General features: G+C 32.8%; 1 protein-coding gene across 1 annotated transcript; it reads left to right on the top strand.

Annotated features, from left to right (window-relative positions):
- Positions 1-4,281: 4,281 nt before the first annotated feature.
- LOC134275262 (uncharacterized) lies at positions 4,282-12,673 on the top strand. The gene is made up of 7 exons (XM_062757537.1): positions 4,282-4,511; positions 5,160-5,288; positions 8,957-9,122; positions 10,254-10,393; positions 11,168-11,284; positions 11,451-11,591; positions 11,846-12,673. The coding sequence occupies exons 1-7, from the start codon at positions 4,472-4,474 to the stop codon at positions 11,863-11,865; spliced, it is 753 nt and encodes a 250-aa protein (XP_062613521.1). The 5' UTR covers positions 4,282-4,471; the 3' UTR covers positions 11,866-12,673.
- Positions 12,674-13,738: the final 1,065 nt, after the last annotated feature.

Here is a 13,738-nt window from a genome sequence, read left to right as displayed (position 1 = left end):
AAAAAATTACTGACACATGTTCCATACTTTTGAATCGTCACAAAAGTTTACATTCGGACGACAAACAGATAGTTTTTAACAGAAAGGATATGAGCTATGTATCTGGATTTTTGGAACATACCGCGATACACTGGAACCCGCGATATAATGAGAAGCGAGTATATACCAAATGAAAGGTCTTGTCACAGTTAATGTACACCTGAAGTATAAAAGCCCCAACAGCCATTATTCTATAGTTAAAGTTCAGAAATTTTTTAGTCAAAGTGGGTCAAACTCCAAGGTCAAGGTCACGAGGTCTAATAAGGTGGTACCAAAGGAAAGGTATCGTCACAAGGAATACACCTGTGAAATATGAAACCCATAGTCCTACACACTCAACAGTTGTGGACAAGTGTATATTTAGCAAGTCCTATGGTCGATACCATAATCTAGTCAGCAAATACATTCTACCATTAAGTCGTAATCTGGCTCACATATTGTTAGGTAATAATTTGATATTGTCTAAAGATGATTCTGTCAGCCCGATCATGACAAGGAGAACACGGGAGGTGTGAACGATTGAAAAATGAACACTTACGCCTCCATTGCACCTGATCATCCCCCTTATGTTTTAGAGGCATCGGTTTGCTCTGCTCCAGATATTAGCATATTGTTTTATAGCTGACAAAGTCTTACAGACTCACAGGCAATCAAATAAAGTCTACACACAAATTTTACTGGTATACACCACTTTCAAATTCAATATATACCGGGCTTGTCCTTGTCTACAAAATTTTGTCTCAACATATAAGCTCAGTTTTGTACATGTCTTAAGATCATGTCTATACATGTAAGTTTCCGTCTTTTTGTCTGTTCCCTAACAAACATTTACTATAGTTACTTTGAAACCTTAGTAAGTTTTTGTTAGGGAACAGAAATATTCAAGTTTCATGGTTACTTTGATACTATCGGTTATGAAACTTTACTCTAGAACTTTTTTGAAGATTTTGAGCCCTGATATATCGTGAATTACATACTATCAATTATGTCAATTTATGATAAAATATGTCTATATACAAGAAATAGCTCATTTTAATATTAGAAAAGGTTCAATCCATCAAGACATTACCTGTTACCCTTCACAGAATAATGTCTTAGGTCTCTGTATCCATTAAAAGAAAACCTCAGCATGATCATCTTTAGGGATGCCCCAAAGACACCGATGAATATCATTTCCCGTTAGATATACATGTATGACATTGTACAATCTTCCTTTAATTGTTTTCATGTGTTTGGGGAATAAAAAGATATCACAAAAGGTGAGATAATCCAGTTGAGTGAGGGAAAAGTTGTGTATACCATCTTTTCTTCAAAATCTTATTTATTTCTCCAAGTTTATATGCAGCTGCGTTGTAAGGCAATGGAAAAATATCCTTGTCGCCAATATTTGGATTTCCTTTGCAGGAAATCTCCTTTACTTTCCTTAGTGCAATTCGAACCTAAAAGTAACCATTGTTAGTCCTTCATTTGGATGTATGTACATGTTTGAATGGAGGTCTTTAAATACAAAAACAAATAAAACATGTTTTGAGCCGTTGCTTCTCTTTATTATAATTAATTGACAGCTTTTTCTTTGATTCCACGTTTTTCATTATTGATCTGATTTTTTGGCTATAAAAAGTGCACCTGTTTTGTCATTTATCAAGCAGGTTTATCAAATCTTCTATTTGTTAAAACATTTGCTTTTAAATAAATTGTTGGCACATTTAAAGCGAGTTTTCTTTAGGGAATTTGTAAGAAAATAGGGCACAAATCTGATAAAAATATTTCTTTCCTTTGTCATAATTCTACAATTAAGCAATACATGTGTTTACATTCAGTGTAATTTTCTTTATGAAATCCATTAGAAATCCATGACGTTTAAATCTCTATAACACACGCGAAACCTTGTCACCGCGCGTTAGAATACACAGTAGGAACTTTATGCATTTTCAATACTTTATGAACACCAAAATGTACATTGTTTGACACAATTTAGTTTGAAAAAAAAGAACCCTGTTGAATTAACGTAAAAATACAACAAATGTGCATTTGAAATCAATTTGTCACTTTTTCTTCCCTCGCAATGTTCGTTTGCGTTATTTAACTTTACGAAGTCTCAAACGTCACAAACGGTTCTTACGTCTATAAAGCACACCAGTTTTGAAGGGCGCTAAATTCACATTAAAGATTACCGAAATAAACAATTATGAAGAGGAAGAATTAAAGAATGTAAATATAAGTATTGAATTCATATTTTGGGATGTCTTCGGTCCTATAACACACCCAGCACGGCCAGGACCCAAATGTACATTTCTGGTGTTCTAGAGTATTGAAAATGCATAATTGTACAATGTAATTTGAATGTCGTGGATTTCTAATGGATTTCGTAAAGAAAATTACAATGAATATAAATATAATGCTATGTTAATTAAATGTTCCGTTTCTTAACAATGTCTTTTCATGTAAATCTAGCATTTTCTGATAAATGTGACACATACATTGATGTTTTGGTGTACCCACAAAATTTAATCAACGAGATCGACTGTTATATTTAACCTCTCGTTTTTTGCTTCTGAATTGCTGAATCCATCTGAAAAGAATAAAGCATTAAAGATCATAAAATTAGCTTTATATAAAAGTCATATACGCTCTTATTTTCATATTCTTGGCAGAGATCATTTATAAAAAGTTTTCAGCTCAGTGTAGTGACGATGCTTACTTTAAAAGTGAATTTCTTTGCGATGACAAAGGGAAAATTCATGGGGTTTTCTGTTTTTAGAAGCCCTTTAAGAGAACTTTTCAAATGTGAAAAAATAAAATCAAATGCCTCAACAGTTTTTATGACATACTGTACATTGCTTTACTTATTGAACGACCCTCGTAAATGTAGTTAACTATTGTAAAGTATATTGTACAATGTAGTTAACTAAAGTTCTTTTTTGTTAGAGTTAAATTACGTTCTTCTTTATGAAGTGCAGTGCTTGCCTGTCCAAGTTGTCATCTATAAGCTCCAGCCCTTTTCTATTATAGCCACTGTGCAGCTCTTGTCTTTTAGCACCAGCTCTTGTTTTAGAGCTCAAGAATTATCTTTAACTTTCATCTTTTCATCTTTTATTTTATAGCTCCAACAGTTGGCTATAAACTCATCTTGTCTTTACCTCAACCTCTTGGTATACACAAGAGCTTAAATTAAAGACAAGATTAGTTTAAGTTATCGTCTATGAGCTCTTGGTCTTTTCTTTAAGTCCCCGCTCTATTAAAGTATGTAGTCTTTGTTTATTAGATGAAGTTTTTTGCCTTTTAGTCCCAACTTTCCAGTCTTTATCGATAAGCTTGAGCTCTTTAAGTTCATTCTCTGCTTAAAGCTCAGACTCTTGTCTTTTAACTTCATTACCGATACTTGTATTTTATGTTTCAACATGCCAGCTTTTGAATTAAACTTGTCTTTAATGACAAATGATACAACAAACTTTTGTTATAATTCCTTGAAATAACAACATTTGTTTTATTTATATTTAATTTAGTAAAATTAAATTATTAAGTTTAACCGCACAGATTTAGATTTTTTTATTCAAATTTTCACAATAATAGGATTTTAAGTGACAAAAATTATTAATTAAGATTAATAAGGATGGTTGCAGAAAGTTTGGGATTTTGTTCATCGCAGAAAGTTTACAAATTCTTAATATTTAAGAGATTTATTAGCCACATAATTTACGAGTACATTCAAAATAGGTCAAGAAATATATACCAATTCAAGCTCCCATATTTTTGTTTGTATCATCTTGTATATGTGTTTTTGGGAGGCTCATAAATTTTTTTCCGTATATTTTTATTGAGAGAGAGAATGTTGATTCTTATTTATTTATTTTATTTTATTTTATTTGTTTATTCAACCAAAATGTTTTATTTTATTTTATTTTATTTATTTATTCAACCAAAATGTTTTGCTCAATGAAATCAATAATAATCAATTATGCACAAACTTTTTTTAACAAATATTTTCACTTTGGAAATTCAAAAAGCAAAAACATTATGACGAAACAGGAATGCCAAAAATAAATAACAAGCAAAGGAAACAATGAAATCAACGTTGCGGAACAGCTGTCATGTTCGGCAGTTTTATACACAATGGGCGCGGGACCTCACCCATGCTCTATAAAACTACTATATAACAATGATATCGTCTTTGGTGTCAAGGTAAAGCGGAATTTTACACTTGTCTGCATAATTAAAATAAACGTAAATTAAAAACATAACACACGTTCACAGAGAAGTGTATGGTCGAGTTATAGCCGCTGCTTGTCCTATTACGCATCCAGCAGTATACACAAAAGCGCTACGCATCATTTGCTGCACACGATATTGATTAGAGGAACAATAGCCATGGAGTATAGATGATGTCGGAGAAGAAGAAACTCAAATTGCGCTTGTGAAATGTACAGCAGCAATGAATCAGAAAGGAATTTTAAGTGTTGTTTTCACAACAGGTAATGTATGATAGATGCATATATTTCTGCTTTATAATATAAAAAAAATATTGATGCAACAATTTATAATTTATTTTCATGCTTGGAAAAATGTATACTTTCTTTTGCAATAATTGACATGGTACATCATTTTCTAGAAATTTCGATCCATTGTCTACCAAAAGTGCCATAAGTTCTTTTTTAAAAACCCGGCCCCCAAATCCCCAAAAGTAATTAATCGTCTCATTTTCAGTGACACAATGACTCGAGGAGATGCCCTAGATTCCATCTAATGTTTTGGCGATAAAGTTCGCTGGATCCGCGTTACAGATAAAGCGCTACAAATCTAGCAGATTATCGATCGATAGACCCAAATGTTATTACTACCAACTTTGAAACAAGTCTTCCATTAACTGAATTCCCAAACGCGAGTTTCTCGATTGAATATTTCATAAGATGAGTGAATCATAAAAAAAATATTCCATTAAATTTACATCACTTTTAAAATTATAATATCCCTAAAACAGTGGTTACAATTTGTTTAGGGTCCAACGAAAATTTGTTCATTGATTATACATGAGCCAGATATTTGTTTAATGGTTTAGGAGTATAAACATATTGCACTACGTAGATGCCATTTATAATATCACATTTAAATTCATTTTGTAGGTATTTTAGCAGTGACAGCTGTTGCATTAGATCATGACATATCTAAAAGAGAGACATCAACAAACAACGTCACCACGTACAACGCTATCTATGGCTATAAGGAGTATAAAGAACTTAATCCAGACAAAGGTTTGTTACAGGAACCGACAGGAGTAGATCATGTTAGAAGCAACTGGTCGGTGTGCAATGCCTTTTTTCTTGGTGTTAATTATGAAGAGAACCACATTTTTTATCATGAAAATGATTAGATTGTGTGTTCTGGCTTGCTTGTGCCATACTTGTTTACTTGGCAATTGGCAGAAAATGAAACAATAATTAAGTGTTTGAAACACTACTTCTATTTACATGTCATAGTTACGATGACTGATTCATTAAAATTACATAAGATAGAGGTCTGCTTAATTTTAAGTTGTCGAAAACGTATTAAAATTCTGAACATATTCTGAATGCTAATTAACAAATAAGAGAATGATGCTGTCATTACCAATGCCTCTCAGATTTAACAACTGCACATGTCTTGAACATCGATTTTATGTTTTCCTGGATAAAGTTTATTATACTTTTGAGCGTTACGCGAAATTGTAATGGTGCCTCAGAATTCTTAAACTTAATTGAATACCGCTATGAATTCTGGCACTTTAGTTGTCTCGAATACAGAATCTCCATTTTGTATGTGCACAGAACACAGATATTCAGTATGACACAAGGAAATGAGATGGTATATTAATGACTCTATACATTTATTGTATATAATCATTACCTCGGCGTGCAGATAAATATTTGCTGATGAATTGCAAAGGCAATCGTAATTGTAGAGCATGTACATGTAACAGGCATGTTTATTAGCAGGAAAAATAGGCAAAATAATTCTGGAACTAAAAAAATATCTCATATTCTATTTAGTTGAAAGTATCCAGATTACATATAGTAATAATATAACAAACCAAATTTCTATAAGGAAAAAACATCAGTATTAAACAGTTTTATGTGCAGATATAAACGTCATAATCCAAAATCTTGGCTTAATACGCAGAATATTGGGATGGTCAACACTCTATGTATGTATTTCCAGGAACGTACATGTATGTGCATTTCTGCATGTTATAAATGTTGTTCTTCTGGTTAAGTGGAATGTGATCACAGGACAAATCCCATAATTTACATCCCAATAAAGGTGTTAAAAACTTTTTCTTGAATATGATTTTTAAAAGTGACTGTTTGGTAACTTAATATTGTATTTGTCACTCTGAAGATATATCCAAAACATATTCAAATATTGGGTGCAATTTATCAACAATGAATTTCTGAAGTGAAAGCAATATGTGTGTGAGACAGTGATACACCTGTACGGTAGCAAATGTGATGGTTGAAGCTTCGCAGATGCAAGTCAAACTCTAAAGGCCAAAGGTCAAAAAATATTATATCCAAAGGGAGTTTTTGTCACATAGAATACACTGTACTCTTGTAAAATATTAAAGTCCTGGTATAAACTGTTGAAAATTTATAGCCAATGTTTAAGTTTTTTTTTAAAGAAGGTCAAACTCTTAGATCAAGGTAAAAAGGTAAAAAAAAAAATTAAATACCAATTCAAAGGTCTTGTCCCAATAAATACACATGTGAGTTTTGAAGGACCATCAACTGTTTAAAAGTTGTGGCCCAGGTTAAAGTGTGTTTTTTTTTTTTTTGAAGTGGGTCAAACCCCAAAGTCAAGGTCAAGAGGTTATATTTGGTGGTTTCCAAAGATGTCTTGTCAGAGGAATAGACTTGTGCAATATGCATGTCATAGCACCACCAACTCAAAATTTATGGTCAAGGTTAAAGTTTTTGCTGACAAACAGACAAACATTTAAACGGACAGACAGACGGACGGACAGACAGACAGGTCAAAAACTAGTTGTCCTCGAATTTTCGATTACTCCGGGGCATTACAAAACATACTGTTTAAGTTCTTTACAACAAAAAATGTCTTGTGACCTTGTGTTTTATCAACTGTGTAAAGAAAGAAAGTTTCATTTGACTTAAAGCAAAACATAAAACTGGACAAAGATTATCTGTAGACAGTGCTCATTTGAGAAACAAGTCGTGGGGAACAAATTCATAAAGACTGAATAATATGAGACTATGCATGAAACCCATAGTTGTTCATGTATATGTCAACTTTATTTCGTATGAATATCAAAATACACTGAAAATATATGAGTGCAAATCGGTAAAGTCTGAATTTTTTGGGCGACTAATTTTTTCAGCCTGTACTTTTCGGGGACAAGTTTAAATTAATATTGTGATCTGAACTTTTAAACAAATACATGTAGCTGGAGTTGTTGTGATCTTATTTACTAAGCATGAAACTGTTAGGAGCGAATTCACATACCCTGCATGAGTATGCATATAGCGTTGTATGTAGGAGAATGATTCATATTACCAGAATTAAGAGGAAAAGATTTACTTGCTATATCTGATTGTTTTAAAATCATTGGCTTATTTTTCTATGCTTACCCTCAGAATAAACAATACAGTAAATAACGAGTAACAGCGATTATGTCCAACTGTCAGTTGTGCGTTTGGAATTAGTCGAGTGTTGCTTTTATTGTCACTGCCACTCAGTCGGTAGAGCGCCCGCTCAGTGACTTATGGTTGTGGATTCAACCAAACGGATGCGAATAAAGTCGATGAAAATGGGTGGCAATAGTACTCGTTAGTGCTTCGGATGAGACCTTAAATATAAAGGCCCCATGTCATGACAGGCGTTGGCACTTTGAAGATCGCTGAATGCTTAATGATCCTGATCTCAATTTACATGTACCGCCCTTCACCGGTATAGTGACGTCTTTGTATGCATCAAAAGTTCACGGATGGAATGTAAAACAACATCCAATCAATCAATAATACCATGAGTACGAGAACGATTGAATGCTAAAACAAAACAAAAAAAAACAGAAGAAAAATGTTAGCATCGCGGAGTTATCGAAATAATTGAAGAATAAGGACTTTCCGAGTACAAAAAATAAACACTTGAAAGGTCAGTGAAATATTTTTAAAGCTTTCATATCGTAAGCGCAAATTTTATCAAAACGAGATTTGATTCAGAATTTTCCCGCTTTTTCTTTTATTTTTCAATCAGATATTCAGTATTATACAATAAATAGTGCATCTTTTGAGGAGAACAGATGAAATTGACACCCCTGGGAAAACCGTTGTCAACCTCACCTCCGCTGACGTGGCGATTGAAAAATTTCTCCTCGGGTGTTGATTTCCGCTTTTTTACTCCAAAACATGCTCTACTTATATAATTGCATGAAGTTTTGATGTACATTTTCATGTAGCATAAGGTTAGGAGGGATAAAGTAATGTAGTCTGTAATTGAAACAAATTATAGAGCATGAAGTTATAGGGAACAAATTCAAAAAGCATGAAGTGATTGGAGACAAATACATGGGACCTCAAGTTGTATGGGAGACAAATGTATATAGCATATATCCTGAAGATGTTCGAGACAAAATAATATAGCCTGAAAATGATGGGGGCTTTTTCATGTAGTCTGATATTGGGGGATCGGGGGCAAATTCAGAAAAAGTTGTGGGAGAAAAATATTCATATTGTGTAATGTGGTGGGGACAACCCTAATCGTCCTTCCTATATCCATTACACAGATATATGGTAGTTTAGGCAATAAATAAAAGATATGCTAAATCTGCATGAATAAGTACATGTAAATACTTTTCTGAATCAATATAATTTAAATACTATAAAAAGTGCTAACCCTCAAAATTCCTGATAACCTATTTTTTTATTTGTAGAACCGACCTTATGTTTTGACAAGAAAGGTGTTGATGTGAATGGGTCAGTATTCAATAACTTTACGTGTCCACTTCCTGCTCATGACACAGGACTGACCGACTGCTGTAACAATACCTGCTGTAGGCCAAAGGTTGTCAAGAAAAGCGGCGCGGAGGATACATCGGTGTATGTACCTATAGCTAGGATAACTCACTAGGAATAGGATTGATTCTGAAAAGTTAAATACACTGTATACATATTTGCTTATTTGAGTTGTTTATTTGGTTCATTTTTCCGAAAAAAAGAATTTTTAAAAATGTTAAAGCATTTGTAAACTTATTATGATAAGCTTAATATATACATATACAGTGTATTTGAGAACTCCTGAAAGAGAACACTTAAGATCATACGCAACGTAGTTTGAATTTTACTGGGTTCTTCCCTGGAGTTGAAGAGTTCCACTATATGAAGGACCTGTGTGCAATATTTTTATTGTCTATATATGGATATATGGATTTGTACACCTCTTCTAAAACAATTTTTGACGAAAAAATCTGGAATTTATGTTTTGTAATACTTGTACATTTTTCTTTGAATAATGCCAAAATTTTCAAAATTTGATATCTTGTTAAAACCCCTGGTAACGCATGCTGATTTTTTGTCTAAGAACATGTAATGGTATTATAAGTTTAAATTTAGAATATCTTGAAAAATTATCAGTAGGAAAGGTACCTTGCGTATGTCCTTAAAAGACTTGTTTTAAGAGGAGGAAAAATGAATGAAATATAATTTGTCTGAGAAAGGTGCTGGTGTGTGCTATAGGGATGAGCTCCTGTACTGAAATGTGTCTAGCACTTTTGCTGCAAGAGAGTGTTGGGGAACTGTGCTGTAGAGATACCTTTCTGTATTATAATTTGTTTAACACTGTTTCGGTCAGAATAGTAGTGTGTTTGCTCTAAGGATAACTCTTTGTAGTATAATTTGTCTAGCACTGCTACAGTGAGAATTGTGGTGACCTGTGCTGTAGGGATAACTCTATGTATTGTACTTTGTCTAACATTGTTGTATTGAGAATTGTGGGGCCCTGTATTTTTAGGATAACTCTCTGTATTATAATTTGTCTAGCATTGTTGTGATGTGAATAATGTTGATGTTTGCTGTATGGATAACTCTCTGTATTATAATTTGTCTAGCACTGTTAAAGTGACTATAGTGCTGTAGGGATAACACTCTGTATTATAATTTGTCTAGCACTGTTGCATTGAGAATTGTGGTGACCTGTATTGAAGGGATAACTTTGTATTATAATTTGTCTAGCACTGTTGCTGTGACTATAGTGGTGGTCTGTGCTGTAGGAATTAGTGTCTGTATGGTCCTGTACTGCTGTTGCTGCCAGAAACGACCCGGAATCCATGAGGGAAAACTTGTCTGGATCAAAAAGAAAAAGGACAAAATTGGTTTGTATTGCCTGAGATGGCAGTTTTTTAAAGTCTTCTAAAAGTGATGACTAAAATATTGTTTGCTATTTTCTCACCAAAACTGAAGTATATGAACATATCTCTATATTCTACGTTATTCTAAATTTTATTGCCGCCATACTTTCTCTAAACTCTTATTCAGATATTTTTGAGTGAATTTTAAAAAGATCATTTTAAAGTGTCATGTTGTAAATTTTACATTTACTGCAACCCAGTAAATTCAAAATTTACAACATGACAAAAGCATGGGTTCATTCCAAGATCCATTTTGAAGGTATTAACTTATCAATACTATTTAAAGAAAAACATTTCTGAAATGTACCCAACGGATTTCTTTAAGAACCCTCTCTACACCAGTACAAAATGTTTTTGTTTTTTTGGATATTGAGAAAATATATTCTATAAAGGTGTTAGTATTGAGCTTATTTATATGATTTTCAACATATGGTGCGTGGCATTTACCCCCAGGAAAAATATTTAAACACAACACAGTATCAGTGAATAGATATCACTGTTGTTTACTTCCATACAGAAAATACATGTAAATAACATGTTCAATTAATTTATCTTGGCCTTTTAAAATGTTAATACCTGAATTGATTACAGATTGTGTAATAAACTGTGAATTTCTAATTTTAAGAATTTAGATCGAAGGGCAGGTCACTCTAACTGCAAAAAAAATACCATAGAATCAGAACTCTTTAGTGTGCAGTGTAGATAGGGTTCTTAAGATTGGTTTTTTTTATAATTTAGTTTATGAAGAGGGTGGATTGACGCCGGATGCTGGGAGTCCTGATAAGGATAATGAGGACGAAGAAGTGCTGGGGTTTGTTTATGCTCCGGATGAGAAAGGTCACGCCGATCACTCTCGTGAGTTTGTTGTTGCCAATTCTTTCTCAGCTTATCAATCTATAAAACCGCTATCAATTTGATTATTATTTACCTTTCTACTGACATTTTTGTTCAAAGATGAACTAATGTTATTCATAAACCAAGTGGATTTTTAAAGAAATTATATTTAATCGTCTTTTACCAGTCGAGAAGCCTCTAGAAGTAGACACACCCACTACCCAGAGAAGGATACTGCCCGAGGGTAAAGAGAAGAACGGTGGGGTGGATAAAGCTGAGAGAGATCTGACGATTCCTCTCATTACAATCCGTAAACCCAGCACAGCAGGTATATAAAATCAAAGTCTGTCATTGATACAGCTAGATTTAGATTCAGCTAGAATTAGCATCCTTTCTTGTATGACGTTTACGTGGCAAGGTCCACTTTCATACTGTTGATGATTTTTCTTAATGAAGCTCAAAATAAGACGTTTAAATGTACACCTTTACCTTTTTTATCTCAACAGTATGAAAATATATTATTATGCATGTCTACATAATAACTATATTTTATGTAATAGATCAACTTTATTCAATTTGCAGGTCAAATGCAGGACTCCTGAATCGCTTCCTATTGTTAGATAGAGATTGATTGAGCAACGAGACAAGCATTTTGAGATCTAGTTAACCGATATGCAACACAATTTTCTTTCATTGTTTCGTGTTTCCTAAATAAATTGCTTGAACAATGATTTTTAAAAGACAAAACAAGTATTTAGAGTTTTCATTCATGTGTGACCTTATACATGTATGTCCATACATTTTTATACATGTTCATGTATTTAGGACTGGTTCATTATTGGTTCATTAGATATATGAAGAATATTGAATATAGGACACATGAGAATGGAAATGACTGTGTTTTAATTTAGTTTAAAATATTTATTACATTTATTCATAGTAATTTTCTTGCATGTGCAAGCATAATTTTATCCCCCTCCCAACGGAGTTGGAGGGGATATAATAGTAGTATCGCAATCGTGTGTGTTATATTGTGGGTGAGTGATCTAGTGTTGTGTGAAGCAGAAGTGACGTGATTTAAATCCCTTGTTGCCATTGTAACTTTGTCGATGTCTTTAATTCTTCCAACTTTTAGTTGTCAAATATTCTGTGTAACAAAAGGGGAGTTAGGATGTTAGGCATCTGTTATAGTATAAATGTGAGATGATATATGTCTTCTTGTGTGCAAGTATTTTGATTGGGAACATGTTTTAAGGAAGGGTGTTCTTTGTGTATTACTGTATAATTTTTACATGCAATAAATTTAATGAAATTTGATCACGCATTTGTGCATGTACCTCGCACCAAAGTCTTCTGATAATTTTTTTAAAATGACTTCCTCGTGTCACGAATTTATGAAATAAAATAATTATGTGAAATATAATTGAGAGTTCAATCATTTATTTAAAATTATGCCCCTTTTAGTGTAATAAAAGAAATTATTATCTATATATTATTTTTTTCTTCCACTACAAGAAAGCTCTTTATATATAGGGGCGTTCAATAAGTAATGTCATTAGGGCATTTTCTATGACTTAGTCTTAATGATTTAACTAAGATATTTTCTTTCAATTAATATGCATATCCGTAACATTTCCATTCAATTTCTAATTGTTTTTCGAACACATTTTTGAGTATGACCTTTCGTATACTGGAATATGGCAGATCCTATGATTTGCTGTACTTTTTTTTTCTTTCTGATAGATGTTTTTCTAAGTTTGAGAAATGAAACAAGTCAAAGGTTGAAAGATCTGGCAAATGTTGTTGGTGTGACAAAACATTAACTTTCTTTTTATCCCCAAAACTCCTTTACTCTTCATGGCCTGTGGGTTTGGACGCCGTCATGAAGACATTTAATGTAGTGAATTCCTCATTCTGTTTCCTTCCTCTCATAAACCTTTCAATTTTTTTTGCAAAAAAATTGTTTTCTAGACTCCTCCAGAAATTGAACTTCCTCCCCGAATATGAATTTGAAGAACAAGACCGCTAATATTTAAGAAAATAGCATATAAAACTGTTTTATGGTATTGCAATTCTTTGCTCTTCTTAGGCCTTTGCAGTTTTGTCAAGTGCATCTTATTGTAAATTTGTTTTGAGGGATTAAAGCAAAATGGATTCAAGTTTCATTATCTGTTAGAATTTCATACAAACGTGGATAAGTACAATTTTTGATTTTTTAGAATAATTTTTTGGATATTCCTACACGCTGTTTTCACTCATTGGTCAAAATATAGGGTGACCTTTGAGTATTAAACTTTTTTACTATAAAATGTTTCTTTAAAACAGTATGAACTATCCCCAAAATGATTTTTATCAATTTTGCTATGTGTCTTAAAGTCAATAAAACATAATCAGTGATAATTTGTTGAAATTTCGTAAATTTACATCGGTTGTTGTAAGCCATTGTTGCCAAGGACGGTACCCATTTTTGATGCC

This window comes from Saccostrea cucullata, unplaced genomic scaffold (genome assembly GCF_032062105.1).
Source record: "Saccostrea cucullata isolate Sc308-1 unplaced genomic scaffold, CSIRO_AGI_Scuc_v1 ctg2667, whole genome shotgun sequence".
NCBI classification, from domain to species: domain Eukaryota; kingdom Metazoa; phylum Mollusca; class Bivalvia; order Ostreida; family Ostreidae; genus Saccostrea; species Saccostrea cuccullata.
This window is presented reverse-complemented; position numbering and strand designations above follow the sequence as displayed.